Below are 18,472 nucleotides of genomic sequence, written 5' to 3' on the forward strand. Positions count from 1 at the left end.
GCTTCCTACGGCGCTCCATTTGTTTCACTACCATGTTCATCCTTTATCCTATGCCCACGGAGACCCATCTCACCCATACGCTCTAGCTATACCGATCACTATACGACTACAGCCACACCAATTGTATCTCTCCTCTCGAGTTCTACTTGGAAATATCGACGAAGATCAAATCAAATTCCTTCTCTCTCTCTGTGCCTCTTATATATAGTCTTATATATATATATATATATCTCTTATTATCTTCGTAACAACATCTATTAATTACTTTAATGGATCAGATAACCTCTGGTTTATTTCCCATCAACAGTACCTTGGGTTTAAGAAATGCAACGCCTACAAAAGTGGCGTCAAAGCACACTGTACCAGTTGCAGGTACTTGTAAGAGGTCTGTTTCTGTCTCTATTGCTTTTAGTAATAAAAGGTTAGAACATGTCGGGTTTTATTAACTGATGCTACTGGAAATATTAAGAATTAAGTTGTTTAAGTTTGTTTTAAATTTCAAGGGTCTTTTAGTAGTGCGTATGACTCTGTACATACCAGAATACCAGATTTCAAATTAAATGAGTACCAATTTTTTCACTATTGTACTGAGCCTAGCATTTTATTTGATCCGGTGTATTTTAGGAGAAGGGTGCTTAAATTTTTGGGAAAATTTCTTGTGTGCCCATCTAAATTTTTGAAATAGCCAATTTCCCCATCAAAACACCAAAATATCCAATATACCCATACAAATTTACCATCCTTTCTTCTATCCCCTTTTAACTATTTAATATTTTATTTAGTTATTTTAAAAATTAAATTAACCAATATACCCTCTAATTTTAAATGGATATGTCCATTATTTCTAATTGTCTTCTTCCGCCCTCCCTAAAATCCATCTCTCCTCAATCCTCACATCACTGCACTCTATCCCTCCTCTTGTTCCCAGTTAATACTATCTCCTCATCTAATTCTATCAATTTACACCACCTCAAAGCTGACTTGACACTTGCAATCACGCAAGATAAAATTTCAGAAAATTGAGTCTGCACTTCAAATCATATGCGTATAATTATTTGCGGGGGCAATTTCAGTAATAAAGTTTGAAATTCAGGGACGTGTTAATACCACCTCCTCTCTCCTAGGCCTATGCAAGTCCAATATCAATAACCTCATTCATTATTAAATTAATTATGTGGATTTCAGGGACGTGTTAATATACTTCATTCCGTGAAATTCAGGGACGTAGCAGAGAGACCATTTCGTTTGACATGGCACTTGTCTATCTCGGCCTGAGTAGAGCATTTTCATGCCGCTCTATATGCGTTGATCAGTTGAAATTAATATATACTTCATTGAATTTAAAATTAATAGATAGTTTGTTTAGTTTTGTATGATGTGGTTTTGGACCCAGAACTTGACCTGGCGGCTCTCCAAATTTAATTAATAAATAAAAAAGAAAAAGGATGATAGGATGATTGATTGGGGAAGGATTGAGAAGAAAGAGTTACGCTTCCGATTGAGTTCTTGGATTGTTCTTATTTGTTGTTATTTAATAAGTTTTCGGAGGGGAGAGATGGATTTCACAGAGAGAGGAAGAGGATATTAGAAACAATGGATATTAGAGGGTATATTGGTCAATTTAATTTTTAAAATAATTAAATATAATGTTAGATAGTTGTAAGGGGATAAAAGAAAGGATGTTAAATTTGTATGGATATATTGGATATTATGGTGTTTTGATGGGGAAATTGGCTATTTCAAAAGTTTATATGGGTACACTGGAAATTTTTCCTAAATTTTTTAAGGGTTCTCAATTTGGGATCAAGGTCTTTCCAGCTTTTTGATTTAGAATTAACTTAATGACTACAAGAATCTGTTATAGGGTAAAAAATGACTATTGCTGAGGGTAAACCGACAAAAATTGCTATTCCCGCAAGTATTGCTGGGAGTATCATTGACATGTGCTTATCAGAATACTTTTAGGAACATTATACTAATAAAATAGCAGCAAATTATAGTGGCGTTATACAGTTTCAAGTAAACACTGATTGTTTTATAATTTGTTCCCAAATTTTGATTCAGCAGAGCCTCCATCGAGGAATTAAAAAGTCTGAGGCTAATTACGGCAATGAAGACCCCTTACCTGCCAGACGGTCAGATTGACCTAGAAGCATATGATGAAATGATGAAGGTGCAGATAGTTAACGGTGTAGAGGGGGTGCTTATGGGGTCCACTGCTGGGGAGGGCCATTTGCTGAGCTGGGACGAACACATCATGTTAATTGGCCACACCGCCTACCACTTCGGCAAATCCATTCGTGTTATTGGTTTCACTGGCAGCAACTCAACTGGTGAGGCTGTTCGTGCTATTGAGCAGGGTTTTGCAGTAGGCATGGATGCTGCCCTTCAGATAAACCCTTACTATGGTAAAACCTCTATTCAAGGCCTTGTTGCCCATCTCGAGGCTGTTTTTGTTGTTTTAGCAATAATCCTTTTAGTCTATTTAACTAATTTGCAAAAACATACAATTATTGAATTTTACGATTTCTTCTATTTTAGAATTATGCAGGTTCAAGTCAAATGGAATTGCAATATGGAATACTTGAACTGAAGAAATCATGAAGACTTATCAAGAATGTAAATTGTAAAATCTAAACTTGGTAAAGTGTTTTTGATTTTGTTTCAACAGGATAAAAACGTTGGTAACGTTTGTAAAACGTTATAACGATTATACCTTAAGAAAACGCTGTGAAACAACTCGATCAAAGTCAAAAAACGGTGCTGTAACGTTTTAAAACGTTGGTAACGTTTTCTGAACGTTTTAAAACGTTGGTAACGTTTTCTGAACGTTTTAAAACGTTGGTAACGTTTTCTAAACGTTTTAAAACGTTGGTAACGTTTTAAAACGTTGGTAACGTTTTAATTAATTTCCAAACTTCAGAAATTCCTGATTTTGATCAAGTTTTTTACAGTGCAAAACGTTATGTAACGTTTTATAAACGTTGTAACGTTTTTGAAACGTTTGTGTAACGTTTTGGTGCAGCTCTCGGACTTTTGAAGGCTCATAAAACGTTACCAACGTTTCTGGAAAACGTTGTAACGTTTTAGCTCAATCAGCTCATTTTTGAGCTGCCACTATAAATAGACCGAAGGGATCACTTTCAAATCTAACCTAGCCGTCCCTAAACTTCAAAAGAGGCGATTTTCTGAGAGCTTGGTTCCACCATTGTTGATTGAGCTTAAAACTTCAATATCTCTCAATCAATCTCAAACAACCTCAAATCCACTTCACTAATCTCTAGTTAGATTAGGTTAGAGTGATCTATTGAGTGTTTCTCTTGTTCTCGAGTTGCTCGTGTGACATCCCTTGGTTGTAAGGGCTCGCCGGCGCTCATCTCTCGTTGGCCGTGACTTCCCGTTTTGTAAGGGCTCACGGTTCACAATTGTAATCCTTTCATATTGGGTAATAGAAAGGCGCACCTAGAAAGAGGTTGCGACACCCCGGAGACGTAGGCCATTGTTTTGCCGAACTCCGTTATCATCCCGCGTGTCAATTTCTCTAAACTCATCTCTTTTACTTTCAATTGCAATTAATTTTCAGTTTTCGAGCTAATTAGCGGTGCCCCTTAAGAATAACACAGTGGTATCAGAGCAAGTTGCTCAAATTAAGACTCACTTAGTTTGAGTTAGATCAACTTGGGAAATGACACCTTATAGATGTGTGAGAGAACCCCCAATTTTCGGTAATACAACCAACAATTTTAGTCATTGGAAAAATCTTATGATTCAATTTTTTAAAACCAATGAGGTTTGGGACATTGTAGAAAATGGATATGTACCGAAAATTGATGACAATAATAATGTGACCTCCACATCCAAACTTGAAAAGCAAATTAATCTAATTGCAATAAATTATATAATTAATTCGGTTAGTGAATCTATCTCATCATTAATTAATGATTCGTGTAGTGCCCATGAAATATGGGAGGATCTAACCAATCGATTTGAAGTAAATGCCCAGATTAAAATGAGTAAGACAAAGATGGATGAACAAGATCTCAATCTTGCGTTGACGGAAAATGTAGATGAAGGTCCCTCGGCAATTGATGTGGACTCAATTATTGCAAGCAAGAACATCACCGACGAGACCACTATCGAATTTCTCATAGACCTTGTGAAATCAAGGAACATCAAGAAGGGCGATGATGGAATCGAAGCCTCAACTAGCTCCGCTAATGAGGTACATTTAAATTGGGGTCTTGATGGTATTGAGTCTGAAGATGAATTGACCGATGAGGAAGAAGGTGGTGAAGAATACAATGGTACCATTGATGACACCGAAAATAACTTGTACACCAATCGGTTAGAAATCAATGAGTCAAGCATTTTCAAAAATGAGAGTATATCATGCTATGATGATGAATCAAAATTACAATCTCTCATTGATGAGTCCAATAGAATTTTGGTTGAAAAGGAAGGTATTATTCAAAAATTGATTGCTAAAAATGACATGTTAGAATGTGAAGTTAGGAATTTAAAAACATCGCACATAGGTGAAATAGACATATTAAAGGTTAAAGTTCAAACCTTAGAGACCGAAAATAGGGCATTAAGGTCTCCTAGTGAATCTTCAAATGTCACTAGTCTAGATCCTTATTATGTGAGTAATTTGATACATGATCAATCTTATCATAAAATAGATAGAGTTGGTCTTGGATTTGAGAAGGATAAATTCTCATTTAAATCCAATCACATAAAAGGCCCAAAAGAAAAAGGGGAACATTCTCAAACTTCAAGTATTCCAAATGCCAAACTTAAGTTTAATTGTGAGCAATACTCAACTTATCAATTCTTTACCAAAAAAGGTTTAACTCCCTTGAACAAGGAGTCATCCAAATTGAAGTCTTCTCATGCCTCAAATGCTAAACAAGATAAAAAGTCACCAAATTATGCATTTAGGTATAAGTACAATAAAAGAAATTTCAATAACAAAAATACTTTTCAAAATAGTGATAAGAACATGTTTAATCCAAAGGGGTCAAACAAAACTTATTTCAAAGGACCCGATGGATGGTTTTATGAACTTAAAAATAAAAATGTTTTACAAAACCAAACTCAAAGAAATGGTGTAGCTAGAGATGTTCCTCAACATCATAATCGATTTGATTTCAACAAAACTAAGAGTGTCACATCTAAAGTTGCAAATAGGTCTCATGATAGTCGTAGGTGTAGCATGCATGAAATTAAGCATCAATACCAATCCGCTTTCAAGCAAGGTTCTATTGCTCAAAAGCCATCAATTACATTTTGTAATTATTGTTACAAAATTGGCCATACCTCCTTAGAGTGTAGGTTTAGGAATGGAGACAACAACTCAAATGTTGTTTGGGTTCCTAAAGTTAAACTAGCTTAGATTCATACATAATCTCCCCTAATTTATTCAATTTGCCAAAAATCAAGGGGGAGATTAAACAACGTATGTGTTAGTTACTAACTCAACAATAACTAATATATACTATTGTAGGAGTGATTGATTGCATCTCATAAACAAAATGCTTGGATCATTGATAGTTGTTGTTACACACAAATATTATGCGCAATCTAAACTCTGCATAATTATGAAATTCGCTTCCGCTACATACCAATTATGTGTGACAACACTAGTGCCATAAAACTAAGCAAAATAAAAATATTTGTGTTAGCTATGACTCATACATATCGACACCAAAAACCAAATTGTCAATATTTTCACGAAATCCTTGAATTGTTGAGTCTCATGAATTGTGAACTTGTTAAGGGTTTGAATGCAAAAATGTTAATTGCTTGAATTGCTATATCTTAGTTAATTTGGTATTTGTTGTTGGTATGTATGAGATGTATGAATTATTTGAATTGTGTGAATTGATAACTTGTCAAGGGTTAAATTGCAAAATTGTTGAATGAGTAGAATTGTGTATCTTAGAATCTTGACAAGTTGTGTGATATATAGAAATGCATGAATTGAATTATTTTATATGAATTGATATGCATTGAATTGATTTGTCGATTGATAATCATTGCTTTAAAATTGCGACATTTAAATGGATTTGTAAAATGTTTGACATGAAGTATTAGAGTAATCCCTCAATTTTATCTCATTTGTGAATTATCGGTATCATATTATTAAATTGAGGGGGAGTGCATATTTTGAGGGGGAGCACTCTTAATTTGTGCTAATTTTTCTCCCTTTCGTCGATTTCCAAAAGGGGGAGAAATTGCTAAACGTGCAAAATAACAATTGGGTAAACCAAATTGAGAAAAAAAAAAATTCTCATTTATGCACTTACTCGCATTGTATGTTTTTGCAAATCGTCAAAAGGGGGAGATTGTTGTTCTAGCAATAATCCTTTTAGTCTATTTGACTAATTTGCAAAAACATACAATTATTGAATTTTACGATTTCTTCTATTTTAGAATTATGCAGGTTCAAGTCAAATGGAATTGCAATATGGAATACTTGAACTGAAGAAATCATGAAGACTTATCAAGAATGTAAATTGTAAAATCTAAACTTGGTAAAGTGTTTTTGATGTTGTTTCAACAGGATAAAAACGTTGGTAACGTTTGTAAAACGTTATAACGATTATACCTTAAGAAAACGCTATGAAACAACTCGATCAAAGTCAAAAAAAGTCAAAAAACGGTGCTGTAACGTTTTAAAACGTTGGTAACGTTTTCTGAACGTTTTAAAACGTTGGTAACGTTTTCTGAACGTTTTAAAACGTTGGTAACGTTTTCTGAACGTTTTAAAACGTTGGTAACGTTTTCTGAACGTTTTAAAACGTTGGTAACGTTTTAAAACGTTGGTAACGTTTTAATTAATTTCCAAACTTCAGAAATTCCTGATTTTGATCAAGTTTTTTACAGGGCAAAACGTTATGTAACGTTTTATAAACGTTGTAACGTTTTTGAAACGTTTGTGTAACGTTTTGGTGCAGCTCTCGGACTTTTGAAGGCTCATAAAACGTTACCAACGTTTCTGGAAAACGTTGTAACGTTTTAGCTCAATCAGCTCATTTTTGAGCTGCCACTATAAATAGACCGAAGGGATCACTTTCAAATCTAACCTAGCCGTCCCTAAACTTCAAAAGAGGCGATTTTCTGAGAGCTTGGTTCCACCATTGTTGATTGAGCTTAAAACTTCAATATCTCTCAATCAATCTCAAACAACCTCAAATCCACTTCACTAATCTCTAGTTAGATTAGGTTAGAGTGATCTATTGAGTGTTTCTCTTGTTCTCGAGTTGCTCGTGTGACATCCCTTGGTTGTAAGGGCTCGCCGGCGCTCATCTCTCGTTGGCCGTGATTTCCCGTTTTGTAAGGGCTCACGGTTCACAATTGTAATCCTTTCATATTGGGTAATAGAAAAGCGCACCTAGAAAGAGGTTGCGACGCCCCGGAGACGTAGGCCATTGTTTTGCCGAACTCCGTTATCATCCCGCGTGTCAATTTCTCTAAACTCATCTCTTTTACTTTCAATTGCAATTAATTTTCAGTTTTCGAGCTAATTAGCGGTGCCTCTTAAGAACAACAGTTTTATCTCTGGGACCCACTATTATATATGATGTTCCCTACCGGACCGGTCAAGATATACCTGCTGATGTCATGCATGATCTTGCTAGAAATAGCCCCAATTTTGTGGGGGTTAAAGAGTGTGTAGGGAATGAGAGGATCAGAGATTATGTGGATAAAGGTTTGGTTATATGGAGCGGGGGTGATAGGGTCTGCTATGAAGCCATGTGGGCTTGTGGGGCGGCTGTTGGTGTTACTTATATGGCTAGCAACCTTGTACCCGAGCTGATGCATAAGCTCGTATTTGGAGGAGAGAATTATTCGCTCCATGAGAAACTTAAACCTTTGTTCCAGTGGTTATCATGTGAGGCAAATCCTATTCCGATGAACACTGCTTTAATGCAGTTATGGGTGATACGTCCTGTCTTTTGATTGCCGTATTATCCACTACCTTTAGAGAAAAGAAAATAGTTTGTTGCAATTGTTAAGGCTATCGGATCAGATAATTTTGTGGGAGAGAAGGATGTGCAAGTTCTTAATGATGACGATTTTATATTGGTGAGTCGATATTGATGGGTTTAAGCTAATGTTTAAGTGGTTTGCTTTTTTCTTTTTTTTTATTAGAGGTTTGCTTCTTTCTTCAATTGAATAAATCGCTATCTATTCTCTTGTAGATAGTTTAATGCTGTGTCACCTGCATTGATGTCGTGTGTGGCTTATCCAATGTGTTTTGTTTCTAATATATATGAACTCTCTTTATTATTATGTTTTTATAGAACTTTAATATTGTTATAAAATATATTTATGTGGATGTTCATTCTATAACTTCCAATATTAATGCCCACTACCTCCACTACAATGGACATTCATTTTCTCCTTTATTATTGTTGTTCACACAAAAGTATGCACAAAGTTTCAGTACAGCAAGCTGTACCTTTTAACCTTGATTACACTTTCGACTCAGATTGCAAGTGTACAATCCTAATCGCGTAGTATTATCAGGTATCGATCCACAGGGACGGTTGAAACTTAACTGGACTTTACTTAAATTAAATAAACTCTAGAAGTTACAAATGTGATTTTGGTGTTTTAAAAAGATTAATAATAATATTCAAAACAATAAATCTTTTTGGGGTTTTGTTTAATAAGAATAAAAAGGCGTTTCCAGGGTTCAGATTTCATTTCTGTCCAGCCCCGAGGCATACGGCCCGTACGGATCCCCGTACGGCCCGTAGGGGACCCCGAGTTAATGCTGCAGCTACTGTTTTCTGCGTTGGTGCTAATGTTTAGGGTTTCTATCGACCAGATCTAAATACCTAACCTCAACTTTCGCATTTTGGCCTAGTACCCGATTACCGGACTCAAATACTTCCCTCTTAGATGCGTTAAACCTCAACTTTCGCATTTTGGCCTAATTTATCTAAGTCACTTGTCGGTTTACTAAAAGTATCCAAGGACTTTCGCCTCAAGGAAAGTTTCACCTTTCGGGTACTCCTTGGTTTCACCCTACTTCATATACTTTATTCGATTGGATTAAATGTCATAGACTTGGCTCCTAACACTTAGATGTGCGCATTCATCTAACGGGATGACTAATCGATTCAAGCAAGCACAAATAAAGCAATCAAAATATTACACAACAAGGTAAAAACAAAGCATTTAACACAAAATCCAAGTAGCATACAAACAAAACCAAACTAGAAACTACATCTTAGCCCTAGAAACTAAAAGAAAAGAAAGCAAATAAAACAAGTAAAGATAATGATAAGGGAGCTCATGGCAAAACTCGAAGAAGGAAGAAGATCCGTCGCAAAACTCTCGTTTTCCTCCTCTCTACTTGCTCTCCAAGCCGAGCCGTCGCTCCCAAACCCTAGGTTGATCCCCCCATGATGAGGAATGATCTCTCTCTCATGCCCCCTTTAATCTCTCCAAGAAGGATTCTATTTATTCCATGACCTAATCCCCCTTTTTCTGGTGTGTAATATCTCCTTTAATGACCCAGATTGTGTCTGCAGAGGCTTCCTTTTCGGCCTCCTTAAATTAAGCTGATTTCAGATTCCAGCTGGATTTTCCAATTTAGCGTCGTACGGGCCGTATGGGACCCTATACGGGCCGTATGGGACTCCGTACGGGCCGTATGGGCCGTATGGGACCCCGTACGGGCCGTATGCCTGTGCTTTGTCTTGGAGACTTTGTGCTTCTGTTGTGGAACCTTATGTGTGGTTGGGCAGATCTTGTACGGCCCGTAGGGAATGTCATACGGGCTGTATGAAAAATTGTCAGATCCAGTTTTTCGCCCTTTTTCCTGCAAAATACCAAACAAAGCATAGCAGTACCACATTTCATCGAAATATAAGTAAAAAGTCCACATTTATAGGCTTTAAAGCACAGGTTTCAGTGTAAATCAGGGCCGTAATTTAGATATAATATGGAGATATCAATTGTAACATCTCTTTCTAGCCTATAAATAGAGGCTTTGTAAATAGAGAAGACACACACATATTATATACAATAGTGGAGAATACAATTCTGTTATTGCTCTCTTTATATCTCTTGTTATTTACTTTACTTTTGTTGCAACTTTATCTTAATTTTACAACACGTTATCAGCATGAATTGCTCGGAAGAAGTTGCAAAGTAATAATGTAAGTAATTTGTGTGATTAATTATTATATCTTTCATTAATTTAAATTTCATTTAAATTTTTGATTATATTTGTTTGAGTTTATAAGAATCATTCCTTGAAGTGAATGATGAAATAATAACCTGAAGTTCATATTACCTGGATATAATAATAAGATTAATAACCTGAAGTTATTATCACAACTAAAATTTTATCAAGAACCTGAAGTTCATATTACTTGAATAGAATAATAACCTGAAGTTATTATTAGAATTATTTACAACTTGAAGTTATATTAGAAATTTTGTATAAAATTAATATAATAACCAGCAGTTATTATAAGCCACTGGATGAATAATAACCTGAAGTTATTCTCAATTAAAAAACCTGAAGTTTTATTAGAAATTTTTATATAAAATCAATATAATAACCGGAAGTTATTATAGGTCATTGGATGAAAATATAACCCGAAGTTATTTCAAATTAAATTTTGCAATTGCGCAGCCAAGCAATTTAATAACTAGAAGTTATTAAATAAAATATTTTATTATAACCTGAAGTTATGATATTGATAATTCAAAATTATGGCATTCATAACCCGAAGTTATGGCATTCATAACCCGAAGTTATGGTATTAATAACCTGAAGTTAATGCGTATCTATTTTGTAGTACATATGACAAATCTCACAAAGTTTAAATTTATCTCCTTTTTCATTTATCATAACTTGAAGTTATGGTAGTAATAACCTGATGTTGTAAATACATATTAATGAGAAAGAAAAACGTCCTGAAGATGTTTGTTTCAGATGTGGGATGATAAATCATTGGTCGCGTACCTATCGTACGCCAAAATATTTTGTAGAGCTATATCAAGCCACAATCAAGAAATAAGGGAAAAATGTGGAAACTAACTTTACTGAATATGACCCCAAAATGAATGCCATATGGATACACATCTTGATGTATCAGATTTCTTTCATAATGTCAATGAAGAAATATATATTATTAATTAGGAAGAAAATATAGTATAAAAATTTATATTTATGTTTAATAAAAGTTTAGTTTACTTTTTAAATTTTTATATGCAAATAAGTTTAATGAATAAAAGTAATTTATTTTTGCATTTTAAAGGAAAATGACTGACGCAATGATAAGTAATGAAGATCCATGTCTGGTAGACAGTGGAACAACTAATACCATATTGAAAAGTAAGAAATACTTTTCACAATTGTATCTTGGTGAGACTAATATTCACACTATATCTGGCACACGTAATTTAATAGAAGGCTCCGGAAGAACTTGTATTTTGTTACCTGAAGGAACAAAATTAATAATAGATGATGCATTATATTCAAGTAGATCCAGAAGAAATCTACTAAGCTTTAAAGATATTCGAAAGAATGGTTATCATATTGAAACTATGAATGAGAAAAATTGTGAGTATCTTCATATCACATCTATTAAGAATGGCCAGAAGATCATAATTAAAAAGATGCAAGCAATGTCATATGGATTATATATTACTTATATAAGTAAAATAGAATCAAATATGGTTGCTAACCCGAAGTTAGCCGTTACTAACCAGAAGTTAGTTGATCCAAAATTATTTACATTATGGCATGCCAGATTGGGTCATCCAGGAAATATAATGATGAGGAGAATAATTGAAAGTGCAAATGGGCATCCCCTAAAGGACCTGAAGATTCTATTATCAAAAGATATGACATGCGAAGCATGCTCTCTTGGAAAACTAATTATTAGGCCATCTCCAAATAAAGTTGGACCTGAAGCTCCTTCATTTTTAGAAAGAATTCAAGGTGATATATGTGGACCTATTACACCTCCATGTGGACCGTTTAGATATTTTATGGTGTTAATTGATGCATCAACACGCTGGTCACATGTGAGTTTGTTAGCAACAAGAAATGTTGCATTTGCTAGACTATTAGCACAAATTATTCAATTGAGAGCTAATTTTCCGGATTATCAAATCAGAAGAATCCGGCTTGATAATGCAGGTGAGTTCACTTCTCAAACTTTTAATGATTATTGCATGTCTATTGGAATTACGGTAGAACATCCAGTGGCCCATGTTCATACACAAAACGGTCTGGCAGAATCGTTGATTAAAATATTATAATTAATTGCTAGACCATTACTCATGAGGTCTAGTTTACCGTCTTCCGCATGGGGACATGCCATATTACATGCCGCTGCACTAATTAGATTAAGACCAACTGCTTATCATAAATATTCCCCATTACAATTGGTCTCCGGAAGAGAACCAAATTTGTCCCATCTAAAGGTATTTGGTTGTGCAGTATATGTTCCAATTTCTCCTCCACAACGCACAAAAATGGGACCTCAAAGAAGGTTGGGAATTTATATTGGTTTTAACTCTTCTTCTATTATTAGATATTTAGGGCCATTAACAGGAGATATTTTTACAGCAAGATTTGCTGATTGTCATTTTAATGAATCAATATTCCCAAATTTAGAGGAAGAAAAATAAAAACTGGATAAACAAGTAACTTGGAATTCATCGTTATCTTATCTTGACCCCTGAAGTGGTCAATGTGAACTTGAAGTTCAAAATATCATAAATATGCAAAGAATTGCAAATGAATTGCCTGATGCATTCACAGATACGAATAGAGTTACTAAATCACATATTCCAGCTATAAACGCACCTGCTCGAATTGACATTACAAAAATATCTAATGAATCTAATGTGCGTAGAAAACGTGGAAGACCACTTGGTTCTAAGGATGTAAATCCACGTAAAAGGAAAGAGAAGAATAAAGCAGTTGGTCCAACCCCAGAAGAGGTTGATGGTAAAACTCCTGCAGAAGTCAATAAAACCCCAGAAGAGGTTGATAGTAAAACTCCTGAAGAAGTATATAAAATCCCAGAAGAGATTAATAGTAGAACTCATGAAGAAGTTGATAAAAACCCAGAAGAGGTTGATGAAGTTCCAGAAGAAACTCAAGTACCAAATGATTATGAGATTTCTATAAATTATGTAATAAATGGTACTATATTAAATAGAAATAAAACACATGTTGATGAAATCTTTGTATTCGCTATAGCAAGCGATGTTATAAATGAAGAAGATAATGTGCCAAAAACTCTAGAAGAGTGTAGACATAGAAATGATTGGCCTAAATGGAAATATGCCATACAAGCAGAATTAAGTTCATTAGAAAAGCGGCAAGTATTTGGACCTGTAGTCCAAACGCTCAAAGATGTTAACCCTATAGGTTATAAATGGATATTTGTCATAAAAAGAAATGAGAAAAATGAGATTGTAAGATATAAAGCAAGGCTAGTGGCACAAGGCTTTACACAAATACCTGGAGTTGATTATGAAGAAACGTATTCACCTGTAGTGGATGCGATAACTCTCAGATTTCTAATAAGTCTCACAGTTGCAGAAAATCTAAAAATGCGACTTATGGATGTTGTAACAGCCTATTTATATGGGTCACTTGACAATGATATATACATGAAAGTCCCAGAAGGATTGAAAATGCCTGAAGCATATAAGTCAAAACCTAGAGAGATGTACTCTATAAAATTAAGAAAATCTTTTTACGGACTAAAACAATCTGGTCGAATGTGGTATAATCGACTGAGTGAATACCTTCTAAAAGAATGATATAAAAATAATATAATTAGTCCGTGTGTTTTTATTAAAAGATCAAATCTAGGTTTCATAATCATTGCAGTGTATGTTGATGATTTAAATATTATTGGATCTCCTGAAGAGATTGAGAATACTGCAAAATTAATGAAAAAAGAATTTGAGATGAAAGACCTTGGTGTAACAAAATTTTTTCTCGGCCTGCAGATCGAACATCTAAAGAATGGAATATTTATCCATCAATTAAATTATGTTGAAAAAATATTAAAGAGATTCAATATGGATAAAGCTCATCCTTTGAGCACACCAATGGTCGTGCGATCACTAAATGCAGAAAATGATCATTTTCGCCCACAAGAAAATAATGAAAAAGTGTTTGGTCCTGAAGTACCATACTTAAGTGCAATCGGGGCATTATTATATCTTGCAAATAATACGAGACCCGATATCTCATTTGCAGTAAATGTGTTAGCAAGATATAGTTCCAAACCAACCAGAAGACATTGGAATGGAATTAAACAAGTATTTCGGTATCTATGCGGAACTAGAGATATGGGGTTATACTATCAAAAAGATACAAAATCCAATTTAGTTGGATATGCAGATGCAGGATATTTATCAGATCCACATAAAGCACGATCTCAATCGGGATATGTATTCACCTATTGTGGAGCTGCAATTTCATGGCGATCGACAAAACAAACTCTTACAGCTACATCTTCAAATCACGCCGAACTGATCGCCTTATACGAGGCGGGTCGAGAATGTGTTTGGTTACGGTCAATGATTCAAAATATTCAAGAAGAATGCGGACTTGAAAACATCAAAGTAAATCCTACTCCGCTATATGAAGATAATGCAGCATGCATTGCACAAATCAAAGAATGATATATCAAAGGAGACCGAACTAAACATATTGCACCAAAGTTCTTTTCAACACATGACCTACAAAAGGAAGGCGTAATAGATGTTTGCCAAGTCCGATCAATCGATAATCTTGCAGACCTATTCACAAAATCTTTACCAACAAAGGTTTTTGTACAACTCACAAAGAAGATAGGTCTACATCGATTGAAGGATATTCAATGATATCAAATTGAGGGGAAGCATTATACGCACTGTACTCTTTTTCCCTTAACCAAGTTTTTATCCCAATAGATTTTTCTTGGTAAGGTTTTTAATGAGGCAATACATGGTCCTGAAGTATCATGTTAATATCGATCCTGAAGTATCATATTAACAGCGTATAATGAAAGATGAACATCCAAGGGGAAGTGTTATAAAATATATTTATGTGGATGTTCATTCTATAACTTCCAATATTAATGCCCACTACCTCCACTACCATGGACATTCATTTTCTCCTTTATTATTGTAACATCTCTTTCTAGCCTATAAATAGAGGCTTTGTAAATAGAGAAGACACATACATATTATATACAATAGTGGAGAATACAATTTTGTTATTGCTCTCTTTATATCTCTTGTTATTTACTTTACTTTTGTTGCAACTTTATCTTAATTTTACAACAAATATTTATTTTTTTAGAACAACTCTCTTTATTATCATGACTGAGTCATCTAGCTACTAAGTGATTTGCTTCTGTCTCCAATCGAATAAATTGATTTCTTTCTCTCAACTTGAAAGAAATCTCTATTATTGTAGATAATTTATTGCAGTGTCGCCTCCATTGATGTTGTGTTTTGTTTGTAATATATCAACTCTATTATTATGACTGAGTCATCTACTAATTAGAAGTGAACAGTAAGTATAACTACAATAGAAATTTATCATCATCACAACTATTTAAACTCTTTCTGAAATATGAACTGTGTACTCTTATGAACAAACCATCTATAGAAATATATATTAATATATGCCAAGTGCCAACTACTATAAATCTACTGTGAAGTATATACGGTTCTAGCAGAAATGCAGAATTGTACTAGAACAAATTGCACATGCTAGAATTTGGGTGTATTAATGTCATTTTAGCCAAACTTGTCTCTTTTAGGAATTTAAATTACCATCTGAATCCTTGTCAACAGAACTGCTTTTTTTAAGGGAAGAAACGAGGGAAAAGGGTGATTGCTTTGCCCAGCGTTTGATGTCATGATAAGCCTTCTTTGAGGATTTCTTCCCTTTCCCGTGTGCTTTCGCTCCATTGTTCTTATCTTTTGTAATGGCAATGGCAAGGTCATTCGGGAATAAAGATCGCCATACAAATGCATGTAGGAGAGTTGAAACAAAGAGCACAGTGACCATGGTAGAGGACATGACAGAGAGACTGAGAGCTAATCCTTTGCTAAAGAAGCAAGGGACCTCCTCTGCATATCTAATTGAAGCCAAGGATGCGGTTGTCATCGGGAAGGTGTAAGACCACCATGCCACCGAGAACCTGCCAAGAGAAGAAAAGGTGCCGTCAATTAAACACTTTTAGTTTAAACTGCAATTTGGTGCAAATTTGTATAATTAAGCTAAATACTTAATTGATTGATTGGGTAAATTGGCACAAGAGCAAATTAACTAGTGTAGCTAGACATTGAAAAATTAGCTAGGTCAATCAGACAAATTAAGTCCTTACTTAAATCCTCTGAAGAATTCAATCCGTACAACGAGTGAGATGTAGAGGAAGAGTGCTATGAAGAAAAAAGTTGTTGCAACTGCATCAAACTCTCCATAAATGGCTTTCCAAGCAATGCTTGCTGCTGATGGAGTGGCAACAAACATGGAATAAACTGGATGCAACTCCTTTGGTAGTGCCTCAGAGGTCGGTAGTCGCTGATAAAGAGTCACGAAAACGCACAAGTAATGTGCCAATCCAACTGCCCACATAAATTTCCCAGCCTCTAACCACCCGACCTTTGCTGCCAGAATAGCTCCCACAAAGTTCCCCACCACCGAAAGGTGAGACGACGGGTTTGCTACCTTGCAGAGGCGCCTTTTCCCACCAGATAACCACTGCCCATATATCTTTAACTCCAGTGCAAACACTGGAATTACAAATGCAAACCAGACTGCTGGATTAAGTCTAGCCGGTGCAAAGGCAGGAGGGATGCCAATTGCCAAGAACATGCAAGCAATCCATGGAGCAAAGAAGAAGTTGACTCGAACAGGGTGGAAGTACTCGCGTTTGATTGCCTCAAAGTAGAAGATACACTTGAGTGAATAAGTTGTTGCAACAAATACCAGCACCATAAGGGCAATGACCCACAGAACCAGGTTGATTATTGGGGTGACATGGAGGAATGACAGGGCCAGGCTGGATGACATGGCACCCCATAAGATTGCCTGGCTACCGAGGCCAAGACAAATACCAAAGCAACCAATTGGAAAGCGTAGGAGGAATGGCCATTTCTCGTCCTTGGGGAGTAGAATATCTTCCGAGTCCTGAATACGCATTATTAGTTTAGTAACTGGGTAGATTAACATTTAAAATAGGGAAAATTTCACAATAGATTAACCTTTTGTGTCAGTCCTATGTTTATTCTGTCAAAGTGTCGAATGCTATGTACAGGTAAGAAACACTATAGTATATATGAACCCAATTAAAGTTTCATTAATCAACATTATAATCAACTACTGCTTTCCTAAAAAAGGAATAAAAATATGAAACATTAAAAAGGAGAATCAGCGGTAGGGAAGATTAATTAATACCCGAACTTCGTCAAGCTCGGGGCCTCGAAGGGCAGCGAAGTATCTTCCTGCAGGCACATTTGTAGTAACAGGAACCTCTTGCCTAAGTGGTCCGGAAAATCCATTTAAATAGTGTGGATCAAGCTCTCTTGATGGAAGCAAGGAGTTTTGCTTGCTGAGAGTTGATTTTGTTCTGAACATGCTGAAATCCCCCTTTCTTGGAACAGCATCACCACAGGGATGACCACCTAAGCTCAGTCCACTACGGGGCAGAGCCGTTGACCCCTCTCCACCACTGCTGTAAGTGCCTTTGAAACGGTTGTCCATGCCTAGCACTGTCACTCCAGACTCGAGCGAGACTTGCCTGTTGAAGGTTTTGCTGGCCAGGGGTCTTCTTTCTCCACCAGCGATGCCGCCCCTAACTACACGGGGTTTCATTTGGTTGTTGTTCATGCGCTTATTAGTTCTCTTGGTCTGGTTGTTTGTATCATCTAGATGAATGTCTAAAGAATGGTGCCTGGTGGCAGTGGGTGAAGAAGGCTCCGTCGCCATATTTTGCGAGTTAAATTATTTGAATCAGCTTGTGCTGTTGTTAATGCAATGCATCATATCTATTTATTGAAGTTGAAGGGTTTGGGTCGGCTTGCATGATGTCAACATGTCTCAATTCACGTGCTCATGTTTATTAACTCAAGGAGCTACCCTTGTGTGTGACAATAATGGTTTCTTTAGTTATTTTAAGCTGGCATTTTAGTACACATAATAGTATGAATGTTAAAAAAAGGGGATCAATAGATTGACTAGACTTAATTAACCGTGAAGAACAGTCCCCGTGGCCTGAAAAATTAAATGATCAGAGTATCTCCATTATTGATTTATTATATTTTTTAACTGGTATATATGTGAAAGTGTTTATACTTTATAGAGCTTATAGATGAGCTATCCACGCATTAAGAAACTTTTTTATGGTAGTTGCTAGTTGGCTGGTATCTCTGGGCATGCACTCAAGTCATAGCTTTTCATATAAAGATTTAA

The 18,472-nt window shown here is 35.5% G+C and overlaps 1 protein-coding gene and 1 pseudogene across 2 annotated transcripts; one reads left to right on the forward strand and one right to left on the reverse strand.

The window, feature by feature from the left end:
• Positions 1-241: 241 nt before the first annotated feature.
• Positions 242-15,504, forward strand: LOC144571401 (4-hydroxy-tetrahydrodipicolinate synthase, chloroplastic-like; annotated as a pseudogene). The gene is made up of 5 exons (XR_013517508.1): positions 242-385; positions 2,065-2,449; position 5,780; positions 7,556-8,130; positions 15,394-15,504. The product of XR_013517508.1 is annotated as a 4-hydroxy-tetrahydrodipicolinate synthase, chloroplastic-like (transcript).
• An 83-nt stretch (positions 15,505-15,587) lies between these two features.
• OZS1 (C4-dicarboxylate transporter/malic acid transport protein) lies at positions 15,588-18,165 on the reverse strand. The gene is made up of 3 exons (XM_078320643.1): positions 17,459-18,165; positions 16,386-17,191; positions 15,588-16,199 (listed from the first exon to the last, which is right to left on the reverse strand). The coding sequence occupies exons 1-3, from the start codon at positions 17,987-17,989 to the stop codon at positions 15,812-15,814; spliced, it is 1,725 nt and encodes a 574-aa protein (XP_078176769.1). The 5' UTR covers positions 17,990-18,165; the 3' UTR covers positions 15,588-15,811.
• Positions 18,166-18,472: the final 307 nt, after the last annotated feature.

Source organism: Carex rostrata, chromosome 2 (assembly GCF_964058835.1).
Source record: "Carex rostrata chromosome 2, lpCarRost1.2, whole genome shotgun sequence".
Classification (NCBI taxonomy): domain Eukaryota; kingdom Viridiplantae; phylum Streptophyta; class Magnoliopsida; order Poales; family Cyperaceae; genus Carex; species Carex rostrata.